The sequence below is a fragment of the Salvia hispanica genome, chromosome 3 (genome assembly GCF_023119035.1).
Source record: "Salvia hispanica cultivar TCC Black 2014 chromosome 3, UniMelb_Shisp_WGS_1.0, whole genome shotgun sequence".
Lineage (NCBI taxonomy): Eukaryota > Viridiplantae > Streptophyta > Magnoliopsida > Lamiales > Lamiaceae > Salvia > Salvia hispanica.
The window spans coordinates 6,085,591-6,112,173 of NC_062967.1; the positions used below are offsets into that span (position 1 = coordinate 6,085,591).

Sequence of the window (26,583 nt, forward strand, 5' to 3'; positions counted from 1 at the left end):
TGGAAACCCAATTTACGGCCCCTCCTCAAACCCAAGGTTAGCAAGCTCCGGGTGGCTACCGTCCTTACCCGGTGCACGACCTAAACGCCCCCGGGTTCGGGTGGGCACCCGAACCCGGATCGGGAGGGAGCAGCAGCTCTACTCCTACTCCTCCTATTCGTGGCACCCGCACCCCGTACACTCCGGGTGAGATGATGGCGATGTTCAAAGCCTACTTGGCAGTCTCCGAAGATCCGGACGTCGGCACGAACCAAACCGGGGAAACTTATTGGTGGCGCATCACTCGCCTCTACAATGAAACCCGGCCGGCGGGAACCATCTATCGCAATGATAGTATGGTTCGCAATTGCGTCTACAGACGCAACGAGGCAATCTGGAAGTTCCAGGGGATTTACCTCCGGGAAGAGCGGTCGGCGGGGAGAGGCACGAACGAGCTCGACATCATCACTGCCGCATTGGCGACCTACCAACGGGAGGAGTTCAAACCGTTCAAGTACCTCGATTGTTGGCGGGAAGGGGCGCCTACATCCGAAGTATAGGGGCGGCATAGTAGCATCCTCCTCCAGCTCTCCTCCAAGTAAACGGTCCAAGTCGGTAGCCCTATCCGACGGCGCCTCCGATGATGTGGCTACCCAGCTTGCCGGAGCTAACTTGGGTAGCCCCGACGCCGGCCCGAGCGGTTCCCGCCCGCAAGGAAGGAAGAAGGCGGCGGCCAACCGCCCCCTGCCGTCGCGCCTCGACTCCATCCGCCCCCGCCGCCCCCGCTTCCCTTTGTGCCTCCTCCACCCCCGAACAACACGTTGTGGGCCATCTTGAGTCAACTCTATATGAACGATACGTCTCGGATGACTCCGGATCAACTTGCAACACATGAGCAAATGATCCGGGGTCTCAAGAAGCAATTGGGGTTAGAGGACTAGTCTTCCATGTGTGTAAAATTTTTAATTTGTAGGATTTTAATTATGTATTTTTTTATTTTTTAGGATTTTAATTATGTATTTTTATTTTTTAGTATTTTAATTATGTAATTTTTATTTTTTAGGATTTTAATTATGTAATTTTTATTTTTTAATGTATTTTTATAATGTAGAAATATTTTTAATAATTGGAGTATTTCAATTGAATAATAGAATGGTGGGACCCTTAAATTTGTCCTTAGCTAAGAGCACGGATGTGGGTGTTGTGCTTTTAGCTAAGAACAAAGAGTAAAAGTGGGTCCGGGCCCACCTCAGTGCTCTTAGCTAAGAGCACGGATGGGGATGCTCTTAGAAGCTCAATCAACACTTGACAACCTAGAAATTGAAGTGATGCCAAGGGTCATGCACACTCTACCCATTAAATATGAAATCATATTATGTTGGTAGCTCACTCCGGTCCAACTCTTACTTGATTCAACTAAAAAGAATAAATCCAGTTTCTAATAACAATAATTTTCAGATGAATAACTCCGTATTTTAGTTTTTAGATGCTGGATGCATAAATATGAAGAACAATGAATATTTCCTTTCACTAGAGAAAAACTTAACTTGAATATTTGATTTTATAAAACAAATAAATGCATACAAGATTACACTTTTAATACCCACACTATTGACCTCTTTACAAGTAAATACCTAAATTATTAAACTTCTAAAACTTCTAATTACATGACACACAATAGTGCGTTATACGTTAAAGCATATTTATTTTTTTCATAAATATATGTATAAAGAGAAAAAAATATGCAATTTGGTGGTCCATTTTTTATTCCCTATTTTTCATGGCATTATCGCATTAAATAAATTAACAAAATAAATACACGAGATAGTAGTGAGTGGTGACCCACGAAACAGAACAATGGTTGAATAAAGAGTTAGTGTGACTTCAAAAGGAGCTTCAAAATTTGAAATCCCAAACGTCAATTGCTGCAATTCCAATCATATATAGCAACGTGCTAACCTCAACTCCCTAACTACCTTCATTCTTCCTCTGTATTTCACTCTGTTTTCCAATTTTATAAAAATTTAAAATGAAATTAAAGATGTCATTTTTATTAGAGTCAAAATCTTTGCACCAAACTACTATAGCGACTTCGATGTTTATTGGGTTTGGGCCTATCGTTTTCCTGTTGTCTGCTTTTGCCTTTCTTCAAAGCCACACTCTATGATCAACGTTGAACGACAAACTGATTGTGGTGGGTCGTTTCTCACTTTTGCATCTTCTTCACTGTTGTAGTTGTAGACACCACTTCTTCTTTGCGCGTTCGCTGTTTGTTGAATTGCCTCACCGAGACTTCACAATTGTGGGAGGTGACTTCTTCATTCTCTGGCTCTATTGCTTTAGCTAAATGCTTCTTGTTTTCTATCTGTTGCTCACATAATGCTCATGAGTTTTGGAGAAATTGGAATTGTTGTGCAAAATGTGAATCTTGTTTCTACTTCTTCTTTCCTGAAAGTGATAAAAAAAAAGTAGGCATTTGTAAGGTATTGATTGTAATCTAATGAATTGTGGTCTGACAATGAATAAAAGGACTGTGGACTGTTATCTCGAGAATTTCAAGATTGGCTTGTTAGGAATTTTAGTTCTTTTTTAAGTTATTGAATCCATTATCATTGGAAAAAGAATTACCGTGGCCCATTTTCTTTAATTTATTGTTTTTGCCCTGCTAATCTGTTGGTTTTGTCTCTTGATTTTGTTTGCTTCTTTTCAAGATTGAGATGGGATTCTGGCTGTCCGTAGCAGTTTCACATATAAAAGGGGGAAAGCATTGTAATGCTGCTTTTTTCAATTGTTTTATTTTTCTTTTTCATATATCTGGAGCCCAGCCCAGAGACCTCTCTCTCTCTAGAGAAGGAGACAACTTTCATCTTTAAGTTAGTTCTTGCAGAGACAATGTGTTTGATATTCTCAGTAATGCTGCTAGCTATTTGTGATGCTTACACAATTAAAAAAACTGTAATTTCTTTTTGCGGTTTCAAGATTCTTGATATTTGCTCTATTGGTGCAAATGGTTGTTGCAGGATAGGGACTTTGTGTCTACTATTTTAGCCACTCCTTCATGGAGACGATGACGGCTGCTGCCTCCATGAAGTTTCCCCGTGAGCCGGCTAATTATGATGAGATTTCTATGCAGCAGAGCATGCTCTTCTCTGATAGTTTAAAGGTACTTTATTCCTCCATATAATAATCTGTTTGGTGTTGCATATCAGCATTTTTAATTTCCTTAGACGTCATTTTAAATTTTGAATCATTACTTGCTCATCTTCGCCTTAAACTAGCGATTGTCTGAGGAGAAACAGGCAACGAGGGAAGATAAAAAAGAAGTAATTATGTAAACCAACTTTATTGAATGATGCAGTGAGTGCTGGAGGAGAATTATTGTGATTTTTCTTGTGGAAGAACATCTCTTCTTAGTTAGGCATGATTTGTTTGAACTTGGATTCCTTATACACATTTATTTCTTGTCCTTTTTGGTCGGGGGAAGGTGGCAGGCAGCGCAAGATATTACTTTGTAAATAGTACAGCTCTCTAGTTAGTACAATCTCATTCCTATACTGAATAAGAGCCCTGTTTTGGATCGTCATCTTGCTGCTGTACAGTCTTGATATGCTTTTTCATAGAGTAATGCTTTATTTCTTCAGGATTTGAAGAATCTTAGGAAACAACTCTATTCAGCAGCAGAATACTTTGAGTTGTCTTACACCAACGACAACCAAAAGCATGTGTGAGTTGCTTATGGCTGTTGAATTGCTACATTTCGCCTGTTCCCTGCCGATTCATCACTGTAGGTTTATTATCCCATTTTAATATATCTGAACGCGCAGAGTGGTGAATACATTGAAAGATTATGCCATTAAAGCTCTTGTCAACACCGTGGACCATTTGGGTTCTGTGACCTTTAAGGTCAACGATCTGTTGGATGAGAACATTACTGAAGTTTCAGGAACTGAACTTCGCATATCTTGCCTTGAGCAGGTATAGTTTGGTTAAATCTTTGATATAAATGATCATAGCATGCCTATACCATTTGAACCAATGGGTGAAGCAGAACATTCAAGATGTTTCATCAACTGATTCATGACGGGTTTTAGCCGTTGTTCTTTCTGGAAGCAAGTGCTTTATTGTGTTTCTATGTGATTTAGAGACTGCGGACATGCCATGATTACATCAACCGTGAAGGTCTCTCTCAGCAGTCTTTGGTGATAAACACTCCCAATTACCACAAACGATACATCTTGCCAGGTCTCTCTCTCTCTCTATTTATATATACAGGCAATCATAGTATAGACCATATATGGTTTCTAAACAAAAATTTCTCCGACCTTTATCTTCAGTGGGAGAGACTATGAATGGAGGTTTACGCACGAAATCAAAGTATCAAGGTTGCAGCATAGACAAAGGAGACGAGTGGCATCAATTTAGGAGTGGTAAAATGTCTATAATATCATTTTGATGCTTATGTGAGCTCTGATACCATGTGTTGATCTCACGAGCAAGTTACCTTGCAGCTATTCGAGCTACAATACAGGAGGCTCCACCATCAATAGCCAGGTGAGGTTTCTCCCAACTAAATCTACATGCTTGTATTCCAAAGCTACTAGTCATAAAACATGCTTAGGCAAATGTCTTGCAGTAAAGGGCGCTCCTCCTCACCTACTCCTAGACTCGTGCAGCATCCAGGAAACTTCGCCTTCTCCAAAAGCATGCCTAAGAAAGATCTAGGTTCGTTCCTCAATTAAAAAACTATTCTTCTTGCTTTTTGCCAACTGAAATGAGCTCAATCATTGTGATGTTTTTCTCGACGTATCAGAAAGAAGAACAGTGTCACCTCACCGGTTTCCACTTCTACGTTCGGGCTCCCTATCTAGTAAGCCCACAACTCCAAAGAGCTCACGCCCAACCACCCCAAATCAGAGCCGGCCGACCACCCCAAATCTATCTTCAGGAAGACAACCGGTATGTGACATGATACTTTTTTTCTGGTTAGCTGTCACCCAAAGCAAATGCCCCCCCTGATGTATAGGTTGATTGAATTTGGCACAGTTTATTTCTGACCCTCGGAAATCGGCTTCGATGCGGATACGTGTTGGGAAAGAGAGCCCAAAGGAGTTCGAGCAGATTCCCAGCAAAAGCAAACGGTTGCTCAAAGCGTTGCTCAGTCGACGCAAGTCAAAGAAAGATGATACGTTATATACTTATTTGGATGAATACTAATGAAAAAGAGTTGAAAATAGTTGTTTGTACCATCTTGCTTTCCCCTTTAGTATTCATTTCTATACCTCATTTATGGTAAGTGTAATTGTCAGAGAAACATATTCATTAATATGAGTTAATGCCCATGTTACAAGATCTATACATTTACTGCTGCACAAGTAATCGTAGAATTGGAGTATAATAGACTGAGATTGCAATATGCCAACAAAAATATCTAATGAACTTGGAGAAGTAAAGTTAACACCATTTCCCTATTAAATTAATAAAACTGGCCTACTAAAGCTACTCAAGAATTGTCAATGTCCAAAAGGACCAAACAGCCATATCATCTCAAATTTTGATCAAATTCATTTGATGATAATTATACAGAGTATCATGAGAGACACAACAAAGCTGTTCAAAATTACACTGGTTCAGTAATTATACACTTCTCAAAATGTCGCTACATCAATCCCTGACCAAATTCTTCAATTGTCTTGGTGGCAAGTGTAAGAACATCGACAAAAGCACTATACGATGCACGAAGGAATCTCGCTTCGACAGCCTCAAAATTCCTGCAAATCATCAAGATCAAGAAAGAAAAACTTTAACAAACAAACACCTGAGAGAGTAAATGATGCTGAAAATTTTGATTCGGTCTTGTTCCTAGTATGCTCTCTACTACTCCTACTTGATATGAAGCAAGAACCCTAGCTCAAATGCCATAGATGTAAAATGCTTATCAAGCAAGTTATTTTCCTCTATTACAAGTACGTGATACTTACACAGAAAGTTTCCCGTTGGATACTGACATATGCCTTTTCACCTTATCCGGTTGCAACTGTAAATCACAAGCAAAATACAATCTCAGATGAAAAAGAATCAACAGAACAGAAGCCACATATAGCACACAACGTACCTCCTTGTCAACGGCTAGAGCAGCATATACCATGTGAGCAACTTCTTCAGACGCATAATCTACTTCCAAGTTGCTGCAAGCAACATCATAGAAAACAAAATATAAGTGTGAATTTGCTTATTAAACAACAGATACAACATACAAAACTGGACAACCACTTTCTTCCGATCCAATATAGAAACCGGAAAAAACATTTTGTACGAACATGAAAGAACTTACTGCTTGACAATGTATGACTGCTTGACATTAGAGTTTATAACACAAGATTCCAACTTTCACCCTCTCATCAAAGACTTGGAAACAATCAATCTAATTCAGACAACCAATTTTCTTTAGAGGCACACTTGGGTGCATCCACATTAATTAAATCCTAGTTGTGAATTTGTGATTAATAAACCCTAATTGGGATATACACAAGTTTTTGCCTTTTCTTTTGTTATTCAGATGAATTCAAAGATAATAGTCCTAGTATAAAGAACACTGTTTATCTTTCTTCACAAAATTCCATAGCACTATTTACATACAAAGTAGTAGGATTATTTACAACTCCGGCAATTTCCATAGCAGAAAACAAAACATAATTAATCAGATCAAAATAATTCATTAAAAAATGCACCTAAAAAAGATAAATTGTTGGAAATATGAAAATATGAAAGCAATTGTAATCCATAAACTGAGAGAGGGAGGATGAAAATACCATCTGAAATCCCATTTGGTGGGAGCTCCGGTAGTGACATCAGCAGCTAAGGTCGCCATGCTTTTGTTTGTGGAATTCAAAAACAGCGAAGTAAAACGACTGAAGAAGAGAAGAGACACAAACGGTTTAGGGCAACAACTGTCGGGCGGTTCGGTTTAAAACCATTAAACCGGGTTGACCCTTTTTATGTTTTTCTAGTACTATGAATTTGAAAAACATTTACTAATCTACTTTACAATATCTACATATACAAAATATTTCAATACTATTTTAAATGTGTAAAAAAAATATTAAATTTACATGAACTATATAAAAAAGGTTTTTTTTAGAATAAAATTCTATTTCTTCTACTATTCTACTGATATTAGATGAAAAAAACAATGTTAAATAATTTAAAAGAATGTATTAATTTGAAACAGTACTAATGAAACTTTTTATATAGATCATGTAAACTTAAAAAATGTTGTAGCACTTTAAAATATTAATAAAATATTTTGCTTATGGGGTGTAATTTCCCCAAAATGAATGCATCTCATGTGTATTTCTGAAATTTAAGTCAATATATGGTTCATTTTCCTAATAATCAAATAGGCAGAAAATGATTTCATAACAATCAAGCCAGCATATTCTGAAAAATATTCCTATGTTTTAAACTTAATATTTTAATAGCTGACGTTTAAATATTATCACAAAAATGGTTTAGAAGAAACATTCTTACTGCACCCCTAACAATAGTAAATTGGTTTGAAAAATTAAGATAAGGATTTAGTTTTATGAGTGGAGTATTTAGTTAGTGGATTAAGCCAATTATTTCATCTATGTTAAGAATACGGAGGGGATTGCGAAATAGCACAACAGACCATGGTGTTACACACACCTGAATAATATAATTAAATAAAAAATATAAAGAATACTGTCGGCTTATGAATTTTCATCCTTATCAAGCTTAATTTCGAATAATCTCATAGTATAAATTAAATCTTGGATAATTTCATATCAATTTAATAGTACTGCGTATTTGAAGGAATCCCGCGGGCTAGCTTGTTTGGCTGAAATTGGTTTTGGGCAAAGAAAGCATATAAGAATATTCTTGTCGTATATTACTCCTATAAATATGTCCACAAACAAAAACACACACATGTATTCTCGCTCACCAATCTTCTCCACCTCTCATCCTTGGTGATTTCAGCTCAGCCGCAGCGCCTCCGCCACCGGCATCCTCAACACGGCGGCTACTGCAGCTGTCTAGGATGCTTAAAATATACTCCATGTAAGTCTACTCTCTGTATATTGTATATGTATTTTTCTTTTACTGATAGTGGTGATTCTTTTACGATATTATTTGATGTATATGTGTGTCTATATTTATTACCTGGTAGTATTAGTGTACTGTTTATATGTATATTTGTGAGCAATTTTTCGAACCCAAAATGGCACTACATACCCTATGTGTATATATATAGAGAGAGAGCTAATTCCATATAATCACTTCTCATTGCTCAATATGTTGCATCACAATTTACATTGTATCTGTATAGTCCACACGGGAAGGAAAAAAGGTGTCATCTTTATTTGAATGAACAGAAAGTTGTGTAGATATTAGCACAAGTTCCTCGGCATTCAACCCTCGTTGTATATAAATCATCTGTGTCCGGATTGACAATATGTAGACGATAGTAAATGAAGAAAAATCGAATCCCTGCGTGTAAAGAACATGTAAATGCTTAAAATTTGCAGCTACTGCATGAACTAAGGCATAGCAGGGAGAATAGGATTACCAGTAGGGAAAGGCCCCGTCCTGTGTTAGTTAGTAAGTGCTGCTGGTTCTACCTTGACTGGCTTAAGCCTCATCATGCCTCTTCGTAAATGCTGAAAGGCTAGTACAAAGAGCCCAAAAAAGTACAGCATGAATATGTGTAGCTTCTCTACGCGTTCAATAATGAAAGACGAACTGATTGCTCTCCATGCTGTTATCTGAGAAGCCTTGCACACTGAACAAAAGAGCAGATTAGTCATACATAGGTAAACGTGCCAGGCTGCTCGATTTCAGGAAGCATAGTCAAGTCAATAACCAAGAATGAACTTGTTCCTTGTGTTTTGATTTGGAAAGATTGTCATGACAAAACAGAGGCAATACACCAATAGGCAAAAATCAAACTTTTGCTCTTAAATGGAATAAATGAAATGACCAGATACCCACATCATTTCTAGGCCTTGGTCATGGGTAGTACAATTGAGCCTTGTAAATATACATGAACTGACTCACAGAAAGATTTCCTAAGCTATACATGTTTTCTCTTACTAAATCCTACGTTAACAAGGCGTCACTTTAATGCCTTGGAAACCATGAAAGCTCCTGAAAGAAGGTAGTGAACTTGTTGCATGGTGGGTCTGATTATATGGGTTGGGTGGTCTCTAGGAGATCTAGACTAGTAATACGAGATGAAGAATTTGCATATAAGTAGCACCCACCACTGCTTTTAGTGGACAAATTTGTCCATTCGTATGAACTCGCCCTATTTTGTGAAGCCTTGATCAACTCTAGAAGAGCTTTATTTACCTGCAGTTTGAGGGATGAAATACCATGTAAGCCTCAAGTTTGGGATTTCTGGTCAATGTCATACTCAATTGCGAATAAATTCCGATGATATTGCACATGATTTTCATGTAGTATGTTTCTCTGTTTACAACAAGACAATTTCATTTCAAGGTTTCCTTTCGTCATCAGTTACGAGGTCAATCACAAGTTCAGAGTTAGAAGGTTGTTAGCTGATCTATAACTTATGAACAAAAAATGGCCCTTCAGTTAAATGCATACTGGCAAGCCATTAATTAGCCTGTACAAAATCACACTTAATCTGCCCTCCAGTATATGTTCAACAGAATCCACAAACATTTTAAGAAAAAATATTTGGGTGCGATCATGAAGCATTAAGTAATTCCCCTATTTGTTTTCTTTATTCTGTAAAATATGTTACACCAATTTGTTTTTCCATTAAGATATACTGAAAATAGTTTTCCCTTGTAACATTCTTCACCATTTTCTAATGTATTCTCGAGACAATTGTGAGAAAAATGGATGATTTGTGCATCATTACAACACATTTTCCTCTAACCTTTCTAGGAACTTAATTTCTGAGTAGTGCATATTATCTGAGCCTTGTTGACCAGCGAGGGTAATGTCATATGAAATTATAACATGAGAACATCTGATCTTGCTTTCCTTTGTGTTGAAGCTAATTCTAGAAAGATAATGTTACTTTTAACTTCAGGTTATGTAATTACCAGTTTGCTTCCATATGTTAGCTGTTTCAGTTATTATTTCATTATTTGTCATACTAACATATAGAATAGTACCTCCTCAGTTCTCTCATGGCTTACTAGATGTCCACCATTAAGTTCAACCATTCTTGCAGATGGATATAATCTCTCTGCAAGTCGTTTTGCATGGGACAGCTGAGCAATTACATCATGTCTACATGGGATGAGGAAAAAAAGAAATACATGTATTAGTTTTCTTGGAAGACACATATGAACAATGAGAAAAACATAGTAAGAGTCTCTAATAGGCTAGGCTACCTGCCATGAATTACTGATACTGGAAATCCAGCCATACGGATAGATTCTATCTCTTTTCTCGACATTTTATGGGTCCAACATGCATTAATCTGCCCATCAAATCCATACTTTGACTGCATACCAGTTGATGATATGGCTTTTACGTATTCCTGCAGAATTATAGCATCATGTTATGCTTCCAAATCATAGAGACACTACTCGATTATAAAAATATAGCCTGCATCAGAAAAATAGTTTGACACCAAGGGTCTTCTGTCGTACAGGAGAACACCACAAGTCATAGTAATGGTTTAATGAGAATTGGATACAGCAAGAACAAATAAAATTCATGGCACTGATCTTTACCCCAATGACCTAAGAACTATGACTCTATTCCAGGAAAAACATACAATATCAGGTTTCTCGCCTCAAGTTCATCATATTAGAATTCCTTACTTGGTATAAAATTGATCTTCTAGTCTTTAGTCCAATGTACTCTTCAAGATATTCCTGCATAAAGGAGACAGTGGATTTTCGATCAATTCTCAATGATCTGATGAGTTCTGAATACAAAACAAAACAGAAAGATAACTAAAGTGGAAATTAAAGGGCTGCCATGCTTGACTATCATAACCTATAAATAAGTTTTACCTGTGAGTAGTGGGTATCTAAATCTACGGCTGCTCTCTGTTCAGGTGTTTTTGCCCTCAGAAAACGCAGAGCAATTGACAGAGTTTGAAGGTCAAACTGAAAAGAATAAGAGCTGTAAATTAGGATCAGGATGGCATGACACATTACAGAAAGTCCCATATATGGGTTGAAATTCAGAAAAAAAAATAAGTTGGGATTTTGTTGGCTATGCTTTTTTCTTTGACCCAATTTTGCCTCGGGTGGATTTGTTTTCGGTCATGAAAGATAAGCAAGAGAAAGACAAACAGCATAAAGCTATTAAATAACCCCACAAATTGATACCTTTGGTAAGCATTCATAACCCCCACCAGTTACATTCAACAATGCCAAGGATGAAATTCGCTCAGGCACCATTGACGCAAGCTTGCAAGCAATCATAGCACCTGCATCATCAAGAAACCATTCAATAACAAGAAAAGCTAGATATTTTTGCAAATGATCACCAAAACCATGAAATTACAAACATCCAACAAAGGGGATAAATGTGGTTCAAATTAAAGAACAAGAGCACGAGTTGAGTCAATTATTCCTACTAAAAACTATTCAAAGACTCACCCATTGAGTGGCCAAACACATGAGCTTTTTTCCATCCCAAATGATCCATCAGAGCTAGTGCATCTTTTGCCATTATACTCGTCCTGTGAATTGTATACTAATCATCAATCACATTACCAAAATTTCACAACCATTCCACAAATTGAGGCTACTACTATTACGCAACAAAAACAAGTTCCGAGCTAAAATAGTATTGTTTCGATTACTATCAACAAAACCTTCAAATTTGACCAAAACTAGGGTGTCCGGAAGAACTCTTTCTTCGTAAATAAAATGCCATAAATCATGCTAAAATAAACATTAATTAGAAAAAGGTTCAAAATTAGGCGGAACTCACGTGTATTCTGACTTTTTGGTGGGAACGGAGCTTCGTCCCATTCCACGGTTATCAAAAGCGCAGACCTCGACGCCCGCCGCTCCGGCACCGCTCGGATCTTCCAGCGGCGGCGACTCGTCGTCGTTCGGCCTCAGAGTCCCGGCCAGACCATTTATCTGCGGCCCCCATGAATCGTGGGTCCCGGCCAATCCTGACGATTTTTCATAAGAACTCAATTTCAATTTCAGATGAACATTGAGATCACGAGAATTTGTCGATCATCGTGAAAGACAATAAAAAAAATTAACAAAGTAAAGCCCTCGAAAAGTGAAATGCGGGCGTTTTACCTATGATCATGAGAGCTTTGATTGGTCCTTTCCCGTATGTTCTGTAAAAAAGTTGGATTCCATTGCTGACGTTTGCTTCCGCCGCGCCACCCACTTCGCAAAACGGCATTTCCCTCCCCCCTTGATCGTGTGTTCTGCTGTGATTCTGTTTGACAGAAATATTTGGTTGGAGAGAGAGGGAGAAGCGTATATGTATGAGCTGAATTATCAGAGATTCCAGAAGAGAATGGGAGAAGAAGAAAATACAAATGACAGATTGCAAAGTCTATTGCTTTATAACTATATATACCACACGCCTCAAATGTGCTGTTAATTCATTTATTAATTAATTTCACATGTAGTATAAAAATCTAATAGTAAATTGCACTGATTTAATTTTCCAATTACAAAAGTGGAGATCTTATGACTTATCATTATAAAAAAAAATAGAAAATGGTTTTATAATTAAAGCATACTCCCTAAATATGGATTTGTAATATTTTCTTCATGATTTGCAATTAAAGCTCATTTATCTATAACAAATATTTTTTTACTATGATTAGATATCTTAAAGGAAAGTTGTATATTTCTTTATGGTATGGTTTTACCAGTTCAAAAATCGTGTGTGTGCCAAGTGTAGAGCTTATCGATCTATCCATTTGTTTCCACTCATTTCTAAATGAATGTCTATAAAATATAACGAAATCAAATTTAAAAATCGAACTCCTAATAAACAATGAAAAAAGTATTTTAAAATGAATTGTGGGTGATCACCAAATATAGAATTACGTGGCGGATAAGCAGCGGGCGGTTGGTCGGCCTTGTGCTGGCAAAGTCAAACGTCACTATTTTAAATTCTAGTGTGAAAGTGGGGGTTATTGGTCGCCACATACACTTTAGTTTCACTTCTCATTATTAAAATTAATTTTTAAAGTTAGGCGACTTAATTATGTAACGTTTAGTTGAATTGCAACAATCTAAGGCAATCTCTGTAGACCACACCAATCATTCATACAAATAATTTGAGTATGATATAAGATAGTTTTATACTATTAAACTCATAAGCCAATGCAATATATAGTATACTCCACTTCAAATGCAATTAGTTAACGTATACTATGATCCCTAGCTATAATAGTAAATTCATATGCCACAATATAGCGGTAAGAGGGAAAATGTGAGATTTGGTAATTAACATCTATCTTGTGAATATATAAAATGTTGCAGGAGAGAAACATAAATTAGCAAATACAGAGAGTTAAGCAAGAAAGTTTCAACTATAATTTTACAATTAAGATAAAATAAGAAACGAAATTTATTTAAAGTGGATGGCGAGTTTGGGTCGTATGATTTGTGCATCGACCCCACAAAAATGAAGCGGCATGCAAAAAATGTGATTGATAATAATAAGTATTCACAAGATTATTGGGGTTGTGTTGACGAATTGTTTATTGTTTTCTATTTATTACTCTCAATGGATAATGAATTTAATGATATAGTAACTTTTTTTCTAAAGTCAGAAAAGTATTTTTAAATGTGATCGAATTTCGATTACTTCCACGAAATTATCCACCTCTAAGTCGATCTCTTTGAAGATAACGACATTTTTAGCTTTCGAAAGGATACAACATAGCGATCTACGTTATTCATTATATTATGGTTTTTTTCTTACACAGATCTAAGAATAAAATATCAGTGCTCATCTTCTCCCAAGTAAAATAAACGAGAAAAATGCTTGCATTTATTTGTTTGAAGCGAAATAAGTACTTGAATTTTACTGTCACTGACACTGTGTATCAAGATCAACAATCTATTTTTTCTCTATCTATAGACTGAAGCAATATACAATCATTTTAAACATGTGATTTTTGTTGGACAATTTTGAGATATGGTCTATGAAGTCTGTGACTGTAATAATTGACACGTTTTCTGTTTCGTTATATCATCACACCAGATTCTCCACAGTAATATATTTTCCATTCGAGAAACTTAAAATGTGTAGCAGATAATTTAGTTCTAAATGCACCTCTCACAATCTCTTACCTTTTATAAAAGGCAAGTTAGAATATTCAGAAAATGGAAAAAAGAGAGAACCATAAATACCTATATTCGTCTTTTGTGGACCAGATGTATAAATTGCGGAAGATGAGGCAACATTGGCATACTCTTGAATCGCTTCAGAAAAACAGCTCAAGCCAATAAGATACTGCACTATATGGTGAGCTCAAGGGCAATATTTCAGAGCCCAGTCACTGGTGAGCATAGCATATCTTCAGACATCGCACGCCCTGTTACTGATGAAGAAATTAGAGTGTGCTCACATCATAGCTGTGTATAAGTCAGTTAACTAGCAACATTAATTTATATATAGCTCGTACCTCATTACTCAACCTCAAAGATTTGGTGGCTCGTATCGGTGACCTCACATAGCTTGATCACATCATTAAAATCAAGAGTTCTAGGCTCATATGCATCAAGAAAATATGTATAGTATGGAACTTGGGAGTTGGGACTAATACTTGACCATGTGTTTGTGTTTGTTCCTCAGTATGGAGAGTCTCCTCTGCAGAGGATACTTCTCATCTTTAATCCCCAATTTGTCCATGTAATGTACAATTTTTTTCATTGTTTCCATAACCTCTTCACTCTCAGGGCCAAAGGCCTTTTCCTGAATTTTCAAAACCCTCTTGAGGAGCTCCACCAATTCATCATCGTCCTTATCCATTCGGCTCCTAATGGACACCAAGCAATCTAGGGTCTCTCCTGTTAAGCATTTGTAAAACAAAATGGTCATGACTATTTCGGATGGAGACCAATGGGACATATAAGAAATGCAAGTCACAAAATCCAGACAAAGATGAAATCGGGAAGCATTACATGCCTGGAGTGCTAAGCATACAAGGAAGTTACATTTACAACAATGTTACAAGAATATAGTATAGACGTAGTAGCTCAAGAAACAACAATGTAACATAGAATCAAGAGTGCAGAAGTTATTATAGACTTACCAACAGGTAAAGATTCCTTTCCAAATGCTTCTTCACGGATGCGTAGTACGTCTGCAGCAAGACTTTCAGCTTCTTCATCACGATGTAGATTGTAAAGAGTGACAGCTAAATGTAACATTGGGAAGGTAATAGCTGGGTCATCCGGAGGCACATTCTTCATCATTATTTGCAAACTTATCCGTAACAAGCGCTCAGCTTCGCCGAAATTTTTCGAGCCAGAATAGGAAGTTGCAAGATTTACAAGATGGGGGACTAAGCTGGGATGATGTTTTCCTTTGGATTTTTCAGATATTGACAAGCATTCTTCCAGCAGGGCTCGGCCTTCTGCTCCTCTGCAAAATAAAGGAGTTTTCACATTCCTGTGGTCAACACCAACTACTTGTATGCCCACTAGTATCATATACTGAAAAGTATGGTTAAAGGGAAGTTTCCACAGAAAATTGATGGAATATAATTTGAGTCCTGCCACTAGAGTATGGAGATAAATAAGTCAGTTTAGTGAAAGTTTTCTACCTTCCTGCAACATGAAGTAGCTCGGCCAATTCGATTCTCATCTTCTCCATAACTTGGTCGTCCAATGCCATGTGTGTTGAATTCCTAAGGATCTCCATAGCATTTTTATATAGATCAATTGCCTCATTTATATCTCCTGCAAAAGATACGAAAAGTTAACAAACGGATGCCTTAGGGGACAACATTGATGCTCAAGGGGCACGGTAATTGTTTACCTTTCAAGTAATCAAAACCCTATTTTAATTCTACAAATTATACAATGAACACAGTGACAAGACTCAACCAGTTCTATATAGGCTAAGCTATTAAGCACGTGACATAGCTCTCAAAGACACTTTCAGGTAAGGTAAAAGAACAAGAGAAGGACAAGTGGAATCAAGCTTCTACACATGAATTTTCTCTTCTATTTTTTGGTTCAAGCATGAATAGTACCACTGTCATGGAACAGTTAAACTAGAAGCTAGTAGCATAACTTGACTTTTAATTATCTAGGGTGTTGTAAAAGATACAGAATTATATGAGATCCATCTACATGAGTTGAAGCAACAACTATTTTATACATATCATCGACAGAAACTTGATCTAAAAGATACTAGTAGTAAGTTGTGGGTGGCCCATTCAATGCTTTCTTAATTCTACCTCCCTCCATTCCATAGTAGTAGAGTCACTTCTTTTTGGCACGGAGTATGAAAGAAGATCATACCTGTTGCACATTTCACCTGGGCCAACGAACACATAGCTACTCCCACTCTTCCATCTTTTTCCCCATATAACCTTATATAGATGTTTAGTACTCTAGTACAAACAGGAAAAACAGAATAGTAAACATCACAATGAAAAAGCCTCTCCATGAAATAACAGTATATGCAAGTAAACACTGCCCATATACAAAGTACTAACCTATTGAATGTATATTCAGCATCTGATGCCTTTCCCTCCTTCTGTAGAAGATTACCTAATGCGCTTAATGGTACTATCAACTCCTCGCCTTCCCCTCTGCTTAATTCCAATATTTTAATAACATGGTGGTATGTTTCTGTAGCCTCACTGGCTTTGCCAATAGAGCCGAGCACTTTTGCAATTCCCATCAATGGTGTGCAAAGTAATGAGCTCTTAGTTCCTAAATGGAGAAAGTTCATGCAGAAGTTAGTTTCAGGTTGACCAAAAGTTCGCAGAGTGGTGCCAATTTTTGTCGTTCAATTAGCATCTACTCAGAACAACAGAGCCTACTAGTCTTATGTTATTTGGCATAACAGAGTAACAGACACAGAGATAAATAAAGCATATTGGTGGTTAAGCAGATGTCATTAAATTTCAATGTTCAGCATACCATATTTCCTCTCCATAATTTGCAGGGATCTTTGGTAGAAGTTTATTGACAACTCAAACTTTTCCAACTTGGCATAAATATTTCCCATATGCATTAGTATTGAATCAATAAGCGGCTCCTCATCATTTAAAGCATTCACAATCTTGTGCAACTGCAATCAGACAACACTATTATAAGTAGTGAGTATTTAGATAATCAAACATGATGATGAATTTCAAAACAGACAGAAGATGCTCTTGAAGAGATTCCATATCCAAAGCATGGAGGTGGAGATAACCATTACAGTTATTAATGATAATACGTATGCATGTTATCTAGGTAAATATATCCAACACTTGCACGTTTATTTTTAATGCAATAGATTTAGCTATCATGTTAAGTTGCAAAGAATAAAAGTCATTTCTGTGACCTATGGTCTCAATATCTTAAAAACCAAAGTATTGCCAAACTTGAATAATGAGTATAGCTATACAGTTTGCAAATCAAATTACCATATCCATTGTGGATCCCACAGTCCTCAAATCTCCAACTGCCATGAAACCCAAAGCAATGACATCAAGAGCAGCAGCTTCTTCAATGCCTTGAGCACCAGAATCCACCTGTTCTTTAACAGCTTCATAATTTGCTTGGAGCAAATCTACTGCATCATCATTCTTCCCCAATTTAATTAAGGTCTTCACTTCATTAAATAATTCCTGAAGCTGCTCTTCGAGGTCATTTAAGCTTCCAGATGATTTCATGTGGGTCTCACTAACAATGTCGGACCTACAGTTACAAAGTGTAGCACACCACACACAACACACAGGTTAGAGTAGGAAGTGATCTGAAATGAAGTGACATGTTAGCTAGTGACATATTTGCCAAATGAAGGAACATGTAAGCTAATGACATATAAAGTGATGATCTCAAGTTAGGTAACAATGATGGTACTGACACATGAAGGCAATCACCTTATTAAGTACTACCATCTAATACTATGAGTCTGTGATGATTAACTCGAATGCAACCAGAACATCCGGACCCAATACACATTTTATAAATAGCTTTCACATTTTATGAATGACAAATGTGAACCTATGTAACCTTATACCTCTGCAAAACTTCTGGGTCCAAAACACCTGAAATCACATGTTTCCGTGGATATCTACCTCGGACGCCAGACAAGCTATCCGCGCCAAAACTTCTCAGTCCACACTGTAATGCATCGAATGGTACCAAATATAGCCTACAACTACGTTTTGAAAACGGAACAATCATTTGGATACAGGAACACACAGACAGTGTCTGTAACCGCACGTGCCCTAATTGTGTTTTTGAACAAATTGGATTCATCCTGAAACAAATAGAATAGGAGTAAACAAAAACAAGTTCAGTTTGAGCACTAACGCCTTCAAATTCATTTAAACACACGCAGAGACAAACAGTTCAACAATTAGAAAACACAATACACTTTATTAATATAGAATTATGAGCTGAAAGCTGAAATAAACACACAAACAATGTATATAATCGTATAACCGATATGAAGAGGATAAATGAACACAGAATAGTTATTTGATATTCGAATTACAGCATGTAGATAATGTGGTATTATCTCTGTATACATATGCATAGTTGTAAACGAGGAATTCACCTGAAATTAGAAGGAATCGAGGAAGAGATGATGGCAGCCATTAACGAAGAAGGGGTAAAGTCTTGGAATGAAATGAATGTCGAAGAATGGGTTTTACTTATGGGCTTCACTGTTAATCCATTGGCCCATTATCTCTGGCCCAATAGTGGTGGCGTTGTATCGGTCTTTGTTTTGCACAAAATTAAATACTAATAATGTTCTGGATTTTATTTTTGTGATTATTGAGTCATGATATCATGTGCAGTTTACTTTACTAGTAAAATACTCGATTTATCAAAACCTCAAAAACAAAATAGGAAAGTCCATTTGCAGAGGTTACATTTATTTTAATTTCAAAAATTAGTAAAAAAGTTCTGAAGTTTGAATTTGTGCACTATCTTATGGCAGAAAATCCAGTAATAGCATATGATTTCAACTAAATGGTGCAGTTCCTTCTAATCTTCTTGATGTTTTTCAACTAAATGTCGCAATTTTTTCTTGAATAGATGATAGTACTATGATTTAACTCATTAGTAGTAACAACATTAGCATATGATTTCATGATTTTTCTAGTTGTTTTTTAAAGTTGCGAGACAAACCAAAATTTGACCAATCTTTGGAATTTTTCTAGCAAAATCATTTCGCTAGCAAAAACTTTAATTTTTAATTCATACATTTACCTTACAAATTCATACATATTTCATTGATAATCCATGGATCATAGTTTAGAGTGTAAAAGGGTTTTGTAGCATATCCCTCTCATATATGCACACAACAACAACATATTATTTGCATAAGCCGAGTCAGAAAAATATTTTCTGGAGAAGATAAATACTGAAAACAACAACAAATAATGCTTACATTTCCACAACATACAACAAAGTCAGATACATTAAATGAATAACATTATGTTCCAAACAACTGGTCACTTATCATATCCTTAAAACTCAGATCATCCACGAAAACTGTTGCTGCGTCCCACCTTACACTGGTCGCGCCTATCCATCTTCTTCGGCTGAAACAAGAGTCACGAGTTTGTGGCAAAATAATTGAATATCAGATCATATTGATGGTTCTACTGAGTGTGTGTGTGTGTGTTAAGACAGAGAGAGAGAGAGCAACTTACTGCTCAAGATGAATCCTTGAAGTAAACTCTGAGCTCTCTCTGCTTGCTCTGGAGTACCTGAAATTTGAATTACCTTCTCTGCTGCTTCTGGTCCGTTGTCTACCAGTTTCACAGTTGCTCCCGATAGCTGTTTGCGTGAATGTTATATTTGTCAAGGCGTATGCATGGCATATATGCTCAAATGATCACAGAGAACTCAAACTCACCTCACTGATCAAAGTGAGCTTTCTTGATTTCTTGGCTAGTTCAGACGCTGCATGGGGCGGAATGACAACTTCCAGTATGCTTCTTGTCACGAGTGGTACGGCTATTCTGGAGGACAAACAGAAGAAGAGGACGAGCGTGAGCGATTTGAATGCAAGTTAAATTGCTGTGAGAAAGCTGGACTGAGATTGAGATAAAGTGACCTATTCAATATGGTGGGTTGAGGATCTTCGCGTCGCTCAGTCGCATTTTGCTTCCATGAATCAGCATTTGAGGGTGTGGAGGCCACATCCTGCAAATTGAGGCTTATTTTATTCAAGAACGATGGATGGAATGAGCTGTAAAACTCGGAAACAGGTTCAAACATACAGTAACTCGAGCCCAGCAGGTTCATGGATATAAAAACAAGTACTGAATAAAACTGGAGTAAATCAGCAAACAAAATAACAGCAAATTATGCAAAAGAGAAGGCAGCCGACTTACCTTTACTTTTTGAGATGTTGTAGCGGCTGAAAAACTATGTGCGGCAGAAAGAGTAGGACCATTTCCAGCATGCATTTCGAATGATTGAGGTACGGCGTTTCTTGAAGGTGCCTCAGGTTCCACACCACCATTCCCAGGGTTAGGAGCAGAAGTATGAGAGACAGGTTCATCCTTCTCATGAAACTCGCGATATGTGTAACTCCTTATCCTTGATGTCACCTCCACAAGAGCCTCTCGAGCAGCTTTGATCTCCCCAACTATCTATAATCAAGAAATGGAAGATGACAAAGCCAGAATTGTGTTAGTTCTGTATCTTTTCACCTATGGCATAGATGAATCTTGACAGAAATATTCAAGCATGAAGCACTTGAAACAACAAACAAGAGCAGCGACAAAGTAGATCTAACACTAGCCACAAAAGGAATATGTATCAATAGATCCTTTACAATATTATAGTGTAAACCATATCAAAGGAAAGGGGAGAGAGCAAGACATGATCCTCAAAGAAATAAAACTAAATAGAACAAACCTGTAAAATCTCATCCATCCCTGATACACCCACCGGACGTTGTTCTCTTGGCAGAATCTCGACACTAGCACCATTGATTTTACCTATGTCAGCCAAAGAACCAATTTCATCTGATTGTAAAAGTAGCCGAGTTGTAACAATATTTTCTTTTTCTGGAATAAGATCAGCAATGCGAGTTTGTATATGTAATAAAGCTTCTTGGGCAGGAAACAACTCGTCGTCAGGACCCTAAAAGCCATACAAGTGAATCAGCTTACAAGACATAAAAGCTAAGAGTTACTGAAAATTTGTGGTCAAATTCATATAGAGCTGAAATGTAGTTTAGAAGACGAGCTCCCGAACATATTGATTACTAAGAGAGATGCAGGCTAACCTCATCAGAAGATATGATTATTACAAGTTCATCCAATCCAGCAACTGGACTAGATACATCAATATTGACGCCTATTTCATTGTGAAGCAAATCAATGATTCCATCCGTTTCCCCAACAATATAATCAACCTTACGAACAGGGCATAGTATGCGAAACACAAGTTCCTCGCTGGGGAATGATTGAGTAGTATCAGATACACTAGCAGGTCCGGACTCATGGGCATATCCAGATGAACGTGGGGGATAGTTGTTGTTCCTGGAACCACCAGAATACCTATTTCCAAAGCTAGGCCCTTCTGCAGATGATCGTCTGTTGTTGCCATGGAAATCATCATCTGGAGGATAGAAATGGTCAGGTGATTGTACTCTGTTCTGAAAATGGCTTCTATCACGATGTTGGCTTTCCCTCAAACGAGAAGAAATGATTGCTAGAGCGCTTTTCACAGCATGCGCGTCACCAACCACCTGTACAAATTCTACAGTAATGTTACACAACAAGGAGAAAATGATTAAAGACATAATCTTTTGTATTGCGAGTGTGGAGGAACAACAGTAGTTAACTAATGCTCTTCATTTTCTGTTCAGAAAAGGGAGAATCAGATGAACCTTGCACTTCCACAAGGCAGCTATACATTGCAAAGTGAATAAAGCAATGCAGTATGGCTATGGCATGCAATCAAGAGGGTGAAAAGCTTAAATCCAGTTTTAATTAGGTAATGGCATGCAAATAGAGTTTCAGATCGTCTATCATTTTGATGAATTAGTCATCAATTCTCCAGTTAATGCTATGAGAATTATCACTTGATATATTCCTACAGCTCATTAATGCATCCCCGTCCATCATCAGTAGCATAACAAGAAACTACATTCCATCACCACAAACCTCAAAGCTGCTGCATTAGGGCAGCCGTTCTCAGTTTCAGAAGGCGGTCATGCCTGTAATCACCTCATAGTTATATCTCAACCATTCAAATGAGTTGAGGAATCATAAGTTCAATTCAAGTTCTGGTTTTTAAGTCAATGCACCAAAGATAAGGTTTTTCATGTTCAACAAATACTCAAAGCTCCAAAGGAGGGTGTAACAATCAAGAACCTGAACAATCTCCTCAGACATGGAAACACAACGAGGCAGAGTATGATCTCGCGGTAAAATCCTAATATGTGTCTTGGTCTCCATCCTCATTTGCTCAATTATCTTCCCCCCTTTCCCAAGCAAACACCCCACGTGCATCCGCGATACCACCAGCCTCGTCACAACTCTATTACCGCCACCACCTCCTCTCCCACCATACTCATCATTCTCATCCTCCACAAATCCATCATTATGCCCATACCCTCCTCCTCCCCCTTCAGTCTCGAGAATCCTCTCATGTATCAAGAGCAACGCCTCCTGCGCAGGCGAGAACGACGGCATCCTCCCGTCCGGGTCCCTCCTCCGTGTGTCAGAGATCTCGATAATCCTCTCCTCGTCCCCAGGCACCAGCTCGTGCACATTAATCCACGCCCCAGTGTGCTGCCTAATCGCCTTAATTATAGACCCTGATTTCCCAATCACTCCCCCTGCCTTCACATCGTGGCATAGAATCCGGTAGCTAGTAGTCACCATCAACTGATCCGGCAGCTTTCTCCCTCCTCCTCCACCACCGCCGCTGCCTCCACCTCCGCCAGAGGAGGATGAGGAGCGACGGTAGCTCGGAGGATAATGGTGACCTCCTCCTCCTCCACCTCCGCCGCCGCCACCACCGTGTGAATTGTTTCCGTAGCGAGGCTTGCTCCGCGAGTGTAGGGTTTCAGATTCATAGTCCTGGTCATAATAGTATCTCTTAGATCTCGATCTATCCATTTCCGATTTCTTCACTTCCAACAATCACAACAACTATTCCAGCTAAAAAAAAAAACAGAGTCCAAATCCGAGATTCGGTGCTAAAGATTCAAACTTGCGGCCGAAACAGCAGGGGCAATTAGGGTTTAGATTCAAATCCTGCAATTCCTTTCAGTACAGGTCGCGATTGGAGGAAGATTCGCAATGGCAGATGAGGTCTGAGCTTGTTGAAGCAGAAGCCATGAACTAAACAGAAATCATAAAATTTTGTGATGTGAAGGAGTGATTGAATTCACAGCCCTATATTTTCGCCTTTTATCTCTCAAATAAATAGGTTTTATAGAGTGGCCAGATCAGATAGATTCTTATGTCAGAAAATTTCTATCCTCTGTCTTTTACTTTTGTCTAAAAACCTTTTCTAATTTTTACCATAAATAGTTCACTAATTTATTCAACTTATTTTTAAATTTTATGCCAAAGAAATAAGTAGTACTACTCCGTAAGATTTTTAATCGTGTAATGATGGATTGTTCGTATTTAATTTATCTAGTGCTATTTTTTATTTAACTTTTATTTTAATATTGTGAAAAATATAATTGATATTGCTAAAAATTGAAAACATTACCTTGGGGGACTGATTGATTTTGTTTTTGATGAAATTTAAGTTGTAGTTGTTTAATGTGAATCCACATTTTAATTAGAAGTTCGGTTACACGTAATTAATGGAGTATTTGGATATATTTAAGATCACAATATGCTATGGGTTTTAACTTTAAAGACATTCCAGTATAAGGAAATACTGATTATTACAATGGCATTTGAGCTGTTAATTACAATAATTGGTAAGTATTCAATAAAGATCGAGTTAACAATACATAAAGCTAGAAATCAAGTTAATTTACTTTTTTAATCAGAAAATAATAAATTCATATTTTACTAAATTATCCTGCTTATCTTTGTACCAGACGAGATTAGTGGACCATAAATGTCTTCGAAACACTAATTTATATATTGGACCAAACTCGGGATCGAAAATAATTATATACATATTGGGCCAAATGTTTGACTGAAAATTCTATCATCTAATACTAAATATTTTTAATTTAGTGAATATTAAATTTATAAAATAATAATAAGATGAATTAAAGAAGAGTAGTGCTTACAAATAATAGGGTTAATAAATAAAGTTTATTCACATATTGTTAACCTGATGGGCCAAAAGCCCAAAATATAGGGTTCTATTTTGGGCCGATTCCGTTATATCTGTGATTCAATTCAAAAAGTGCAGATACCGGAAACTAGATAAAGCTTGAGTTGCAATGGCGCTAATTGCTGCTACTTTCAGCACTTCATTGTTCCACTCCCTCCCTCCAAATGTATGTTTCTGTAATCCTCTAACTTTTCTCGCTTAATTTGCCATAATTTATCGACCTTTTTGATCCATCGTGTGCAGAGAATCGAAGTAAAACCGGACAACAAACGGCGCCTCTGTGTTGCTTCGAAGTCGCAGGTTACAATTTTAGCAATGATAACAATTTTGAGTTTTTTTCGATTTATGAAATCGATTTTGTTTTTTGTGATTTTGATTGGCAGGATAATAGTTCGAGCTCACGAAATTCAGGAGGCAGTCATAGGCAAGTGTGGAGGCGGAGAAAATTGGTATGATTATGAGCCATATCTACCTGGATATGTGTGTGTGTTACAAGGAATTTTTTTATAGAGAGGGAAGTGAGGATGATGTATTTGTGAGAGAAATGATTTTTCCCAGCCTTCTTATTCTTGTTGTATTTGGGGGAAGAGTTGAGACAGATGTTAGGTATTCAAAATTCAGATTTAGTTATTCAGATTTTATGATTGCTTCCGAAACATCGATTGAATAAATCAAGTGTGAAAAATAAAATCATCTTATTGTAAGATAAGAAACTGGAAAATAACTTTGAATAGTTAGTTTCGGAGTTTGGTAGATGAAGTAATTATTTTTTGCTGGATTTTGGTGCTAGATATAGATTTGTTAATGGTTGATTTCATGAGCATTCTTCATTCAATTTTTTGCTTATTCAGCATGCTTGAATACAATACAATTATTTACTCATCTTGGGAAGCTCAGTTGATGTCAACAGGACTAAGGAAAATGACAGACCTCGAATTTAGTGATATTAATATGCAGGAAAACCCAAATATCTGTCTATGCATTATCTCCCATATAGTGTGGGGGCTTTGATGATGATGATTGAAACTTTCATTTTCAAGTGGTGGTTGCTAATAAGTATCTCTGTGTATCATGTGCTTTCAGATGAAAAAAGATAAGGCGAAGATAGAAAGAGTTCCGTTTCTTGAGGAACAGGTGAGGAGGATAAGGGAGACAGGAGAGCTCCTGACAATGGACATCGAGAGGCTATTGCTCTCGGAGGATAACAGGTTTGATTTTGTGAATGAAGTGGCAGCAGAGGCGAAGCAGTATGTAGAGAACAACCGTGATGAGTATGGTGCGAAGAAAGCAATCCTCCACGTCATCAGCAACCGTATGAATGACTCTGGAGTTCACCGTCCTGAGGCATACAGAGAAGATGATCCTTTCAAGCCAGGTCCTGGCTTCCTAAGGCATGAACTCTATGATAAATAAGTAATTCTTGTTTTTTTCTTTATACCAAGTATACGTGCATGTTCTTATTCGAGCTAGTATTGATATTGCTGTGACCTGCTATACCGAACTATGTCTGAGAGGTATTTTGGATGCACTTGAAAAAGATCACTATCTTATCTTCCCATCAAGATTCGTCAACCTTGGTTAGGTTATTGGTGTTTTAAGGAGGAACCGGTGGCGAAGCCGGGGAGTCTTGTAAGGTGTATTGTTACATGACTAACTCTCCTTCATTTTGTTGTATGCAATTATGTTGTAAAGATTAAGATTGGATCCCATGATTGCACATTCAAATTTGAGGCTTTTCCTTTAACGAGCTAGGTGCAATCTGTTCCATATACGTGTTTTTATAGAATGTTATTTATGTAGGTAAAAATATAAGCTATTTAGCCTGTTTGAAGCTTTATATAAAGTTCTTGAATATTTTTGGGCTGCATTTTTCCAATCCAAATATTAGTTTTATGCATAAACATTCAGGCTTCGGGCCTGGTAGGGCGGACCTTTTTTGACAGCTCTATTAATAAGTGTTCTTTGCTGCTTCCTATGATGTTTGTTGTATCACACATTTAGGATATCAACAGCTGCTACTATGGGCTTGAAACCTAAAAAAGATGTTAGTGAGATTTAAATCCCCACTTCTCAGCTAAGAACATGTTATGGTTTGAGCCTAACTTATTCCACGTTTCAAGAAATTACATTTGCCTATATA

General features: G+C 37.3%; 6 protein-coding genes and 1 long non-coding RNA gene across 14 annotated transcripts; 3 read left to right on the forward strand and 4 right to left on the reverse strand.

Moving 5' to 3' along the window:
• The first annotated feature begins 1,914 nt into the window (after positions 1 to 1,914).
• On the forward strand, positions 1,915 to 5,336 carry LOC125212124 (protein ABIL3-like). Of its 5 annotated transcripts, XM_048112188.1 has the most exons (11): positions 1,915 to 1,930; positions 2,215 to 2,288; positions 2,952 to 3,142; positions 3,621 to 3,703; positions 3,804 to 3,954; positions 4,122 to 4,221; positions 4,314 to 4,406; positions 4,488 to 4,530; positions 4,598 to 4,701; positions 4,790 to 4,935; positions 5,023 to 5,336. In XM_048112188.1, the coding sequence occupies exons 3-11, from the start codon at positions 3,038 to 3,040 to the stop codon at positions 5,191 to 5,193; spliced, it is 996 nt and encodes a 331-aa protein (XP_047968145.1). In that variant the 5' UTR covers positions 1,915 to 1,930; positions 2,215 to 2,288; positions 2,952 to 3,037; the 3' UTR covers positions 5,194 to 5,336. The 5 variants fall into 5 exon arrangements, with proteins under 5 accessions (XP_047968145.1, XP_047968144.1, XP_047968148.1 ...); XM_048112187.1 differs by lacking the exon at positions 1,915 to 1,930 and having other exon boundaries at positions 2,011 to 2,288; positions 3,000 to 3,142; XM_048112191.1 differs by lacking the exon at positions 1,915 to 1,930 and having other exon boundaries at positions 2,017 to 2,288; positions 3,000 to 3,142; positions 4,613 to 4,701.
• Positions 5,337 to 5,486: 150 nt separating this feature from the next.
• On the reverse strand, positions 5,487 to 6,945 carry LOC125216061. Its single transcript, XM_048117672.1, has 4 exons — positions 6,789 to 6,945; positions 6,092 to 6,164; positions 5,958 to 6,013; positions 5,487 to 5,747 (listed from the first exon to the last, which is right to left on the reverse strand). Exons 1-4 carry the CDS (start codon positions 6,845 to 6,847, stop codon positions 5,636 to 5,638), a joined length of 300 nt encoding a protein of 99 aa, XP_047973629.1. The 5' UTR covers positions 6,848 to 6,945; the 3' UTR covers positions 5,487 to 5,635.
• Positions 6,946 to 7,757: 812 nt separating this feature from the next.
• Positions 7,758 to 10,431, forward strand: LOC125212148. Its single transcript, XR_007174616.1, has 2 exons — positions 7,758 to 8,058; positions 10,205 to 10,431. It is a non-coding gene; the product is annotated as an uncharacterized LOC125212148 (long non-coding RNA).
• Positions 8,261 to 14,475, reverse strand: LOC125212147 (putative aminoacrylate hydrolase RutD). Of its 2 annotated transcripts, XM_048112228.1 has the most exons (12): positions 14,337 to 14,475; positions 12,255 to 12,399; positions 11,929 to 12,118; positions 11,592 to 11,674; positions 11,319 to 11,419; positions 10,998 to 11,093; positions 10,803 to 10,856; positions 10,368 to 10,516; positions 10,146 to 10,263; positions 9,261 to 9,348; positions 8,567 to 8,779; positions 8,261 to 8,487 (listed from the first exon to the last, which is right to left on the reverse strand). In XM_048112228.1, the coding sequence occupies exons 2-11, from the start codon at positions 12,361 to 12,363 to the stop codon at positions 8,592 to 8,594; spliced, it is 1,176 nt and encodes a 391-aa protein (XP_047968185.1). In that variant the 5' UTR covers positions 12,364 to 12,399; positions 14,337 to 14,475; the 3' UTR covers positions 8,261 to 8,487; positions 8,567 to 8,591. The 2 variants fall into 2 exon arrangements, with proteins under 2 accessions (XP_047968185.1, XP_047968186.1); XM_048112229.1 differs by lacking the exons at positions 8,261 to 8,487; positions 9,261 to 9,348; positions 14,337 to 14,475 and having other exon boundaries at positions 8,617 to 8,779; positions 12,255 to 12,511.
• On the reverse strand, positions 14,192 to 18,776 carry LOC125212146 (nephrocystin-3). 2 transcript variants are annotated; one of them, XM_048112226.1, is made up of 10 exons: positions 18,718 to 18,776; positions 18,175 to 18,417; positions 17,576 to 17,849; positions 17,085 to 17,235; positions 16,655 to 16,874; positions 16,458 to 16,549; positions 15,755 to 15,890; positions 15,242 to 15,573; positions 14,612 to 14,996; positions 14,192 to 14,521 (listed from the first exon to the last, which is right to left on the reverse strand). In XM_048112226.1, the coding sequence occupies exons 1-9, from the start codon at positions 18,756 to 18,758 to the stop codon at positions 14,746 to 14,748; spliced, it is 1,740 nt and encodes a 579-aa protein (XP_047968183.1). In that variant the 5' UTR covers positions 18,759 to 18,776; the 3' UTR covers positions 14,192 to 14,521; positions 14,612 to 14,745. The 2 variants fall into 2 exon arrangements, with proteins under 2 accessions (XP_047968183.1, XP_047968184.1); XM_048112227.1 differs by having other exon boundaries at positions 14,192 to 14,527.
• A 755-nt stretch (positions 18,777 to 19,531) lies between these two features.
• On the reverse strand, positions 19,532 to 23,538 carry LOC125215205 (RNA-binding KH domain-containing protein RCF3). 2 transcript variants are annotated; one of them, XM_048116556.1, is made up of 8 exons: positions 22,505 to 23,538; positions 21,412 to 21,876; positions 21,039 to 21,266; positions 20,510 to 20,770; positions 20,230 to 20,318; positions 20,029 to 20,134; positions 19,823 to 19,949; positions 19,532 to 19,711 (listed from the first exon to the last, which is right to left on the reverse strand). In XM_048116556.1, exons 1-8 carry the CDS (start codon positions 23,252 to 23,254, stop codon positions 19,695 to 19,697), a joined length of 2,043 nt encoding a protein of 680 aa, XP_047972513.1. In that variant the 5' UTR covers positions 23,255 to 23,538; the 3' UTR covers positions 19,532 to 19,694. The 2 variants fall into 2 exon arrangements, with proteins under 2 accessions (XP_047972513.1, XP_047972514.1); XM_048116557.1 differs by lacking the exons at positions 19,532 to 19,711; positions 19,823 to 19,949; positions 20,029 to 20,134; positions 20,230 to 20,318 and having other exon boundaries at positions 20,633 to 20,770; positions 21,039 to 21,121.
• Positions 23,539 to 24,510: 972 nt separating this feature from the next.
• LOC125212204 (protein PLASTID TRANSCRIPTIONALLY ACTIVE 7-like) lies at positions 24,511 to 26,187 on the forward strand. Its single transcript, XM_048112298.1, has 4 exons — positions 24,511 to 24,609; positions 24,687 to 24,743; positions 24,827 to 24,892; positions 25,527 to 26,187. The coding sequence occupies exons 1-4, from the start codon at positions 24,553 to 24,555 to the stop codon at positions 25,854 to 25,856; spliced, it is 510 nt and encodes a 169-aa protein (XP_047968255.1). The 5' UTR covers positions 24,511 to 24,552; the 3' UTR covers positions 25,857 to 26,187.
• The last annotated feature ends 396 nt before the right edge of the window (positions 26,188 to 26,583 follow it).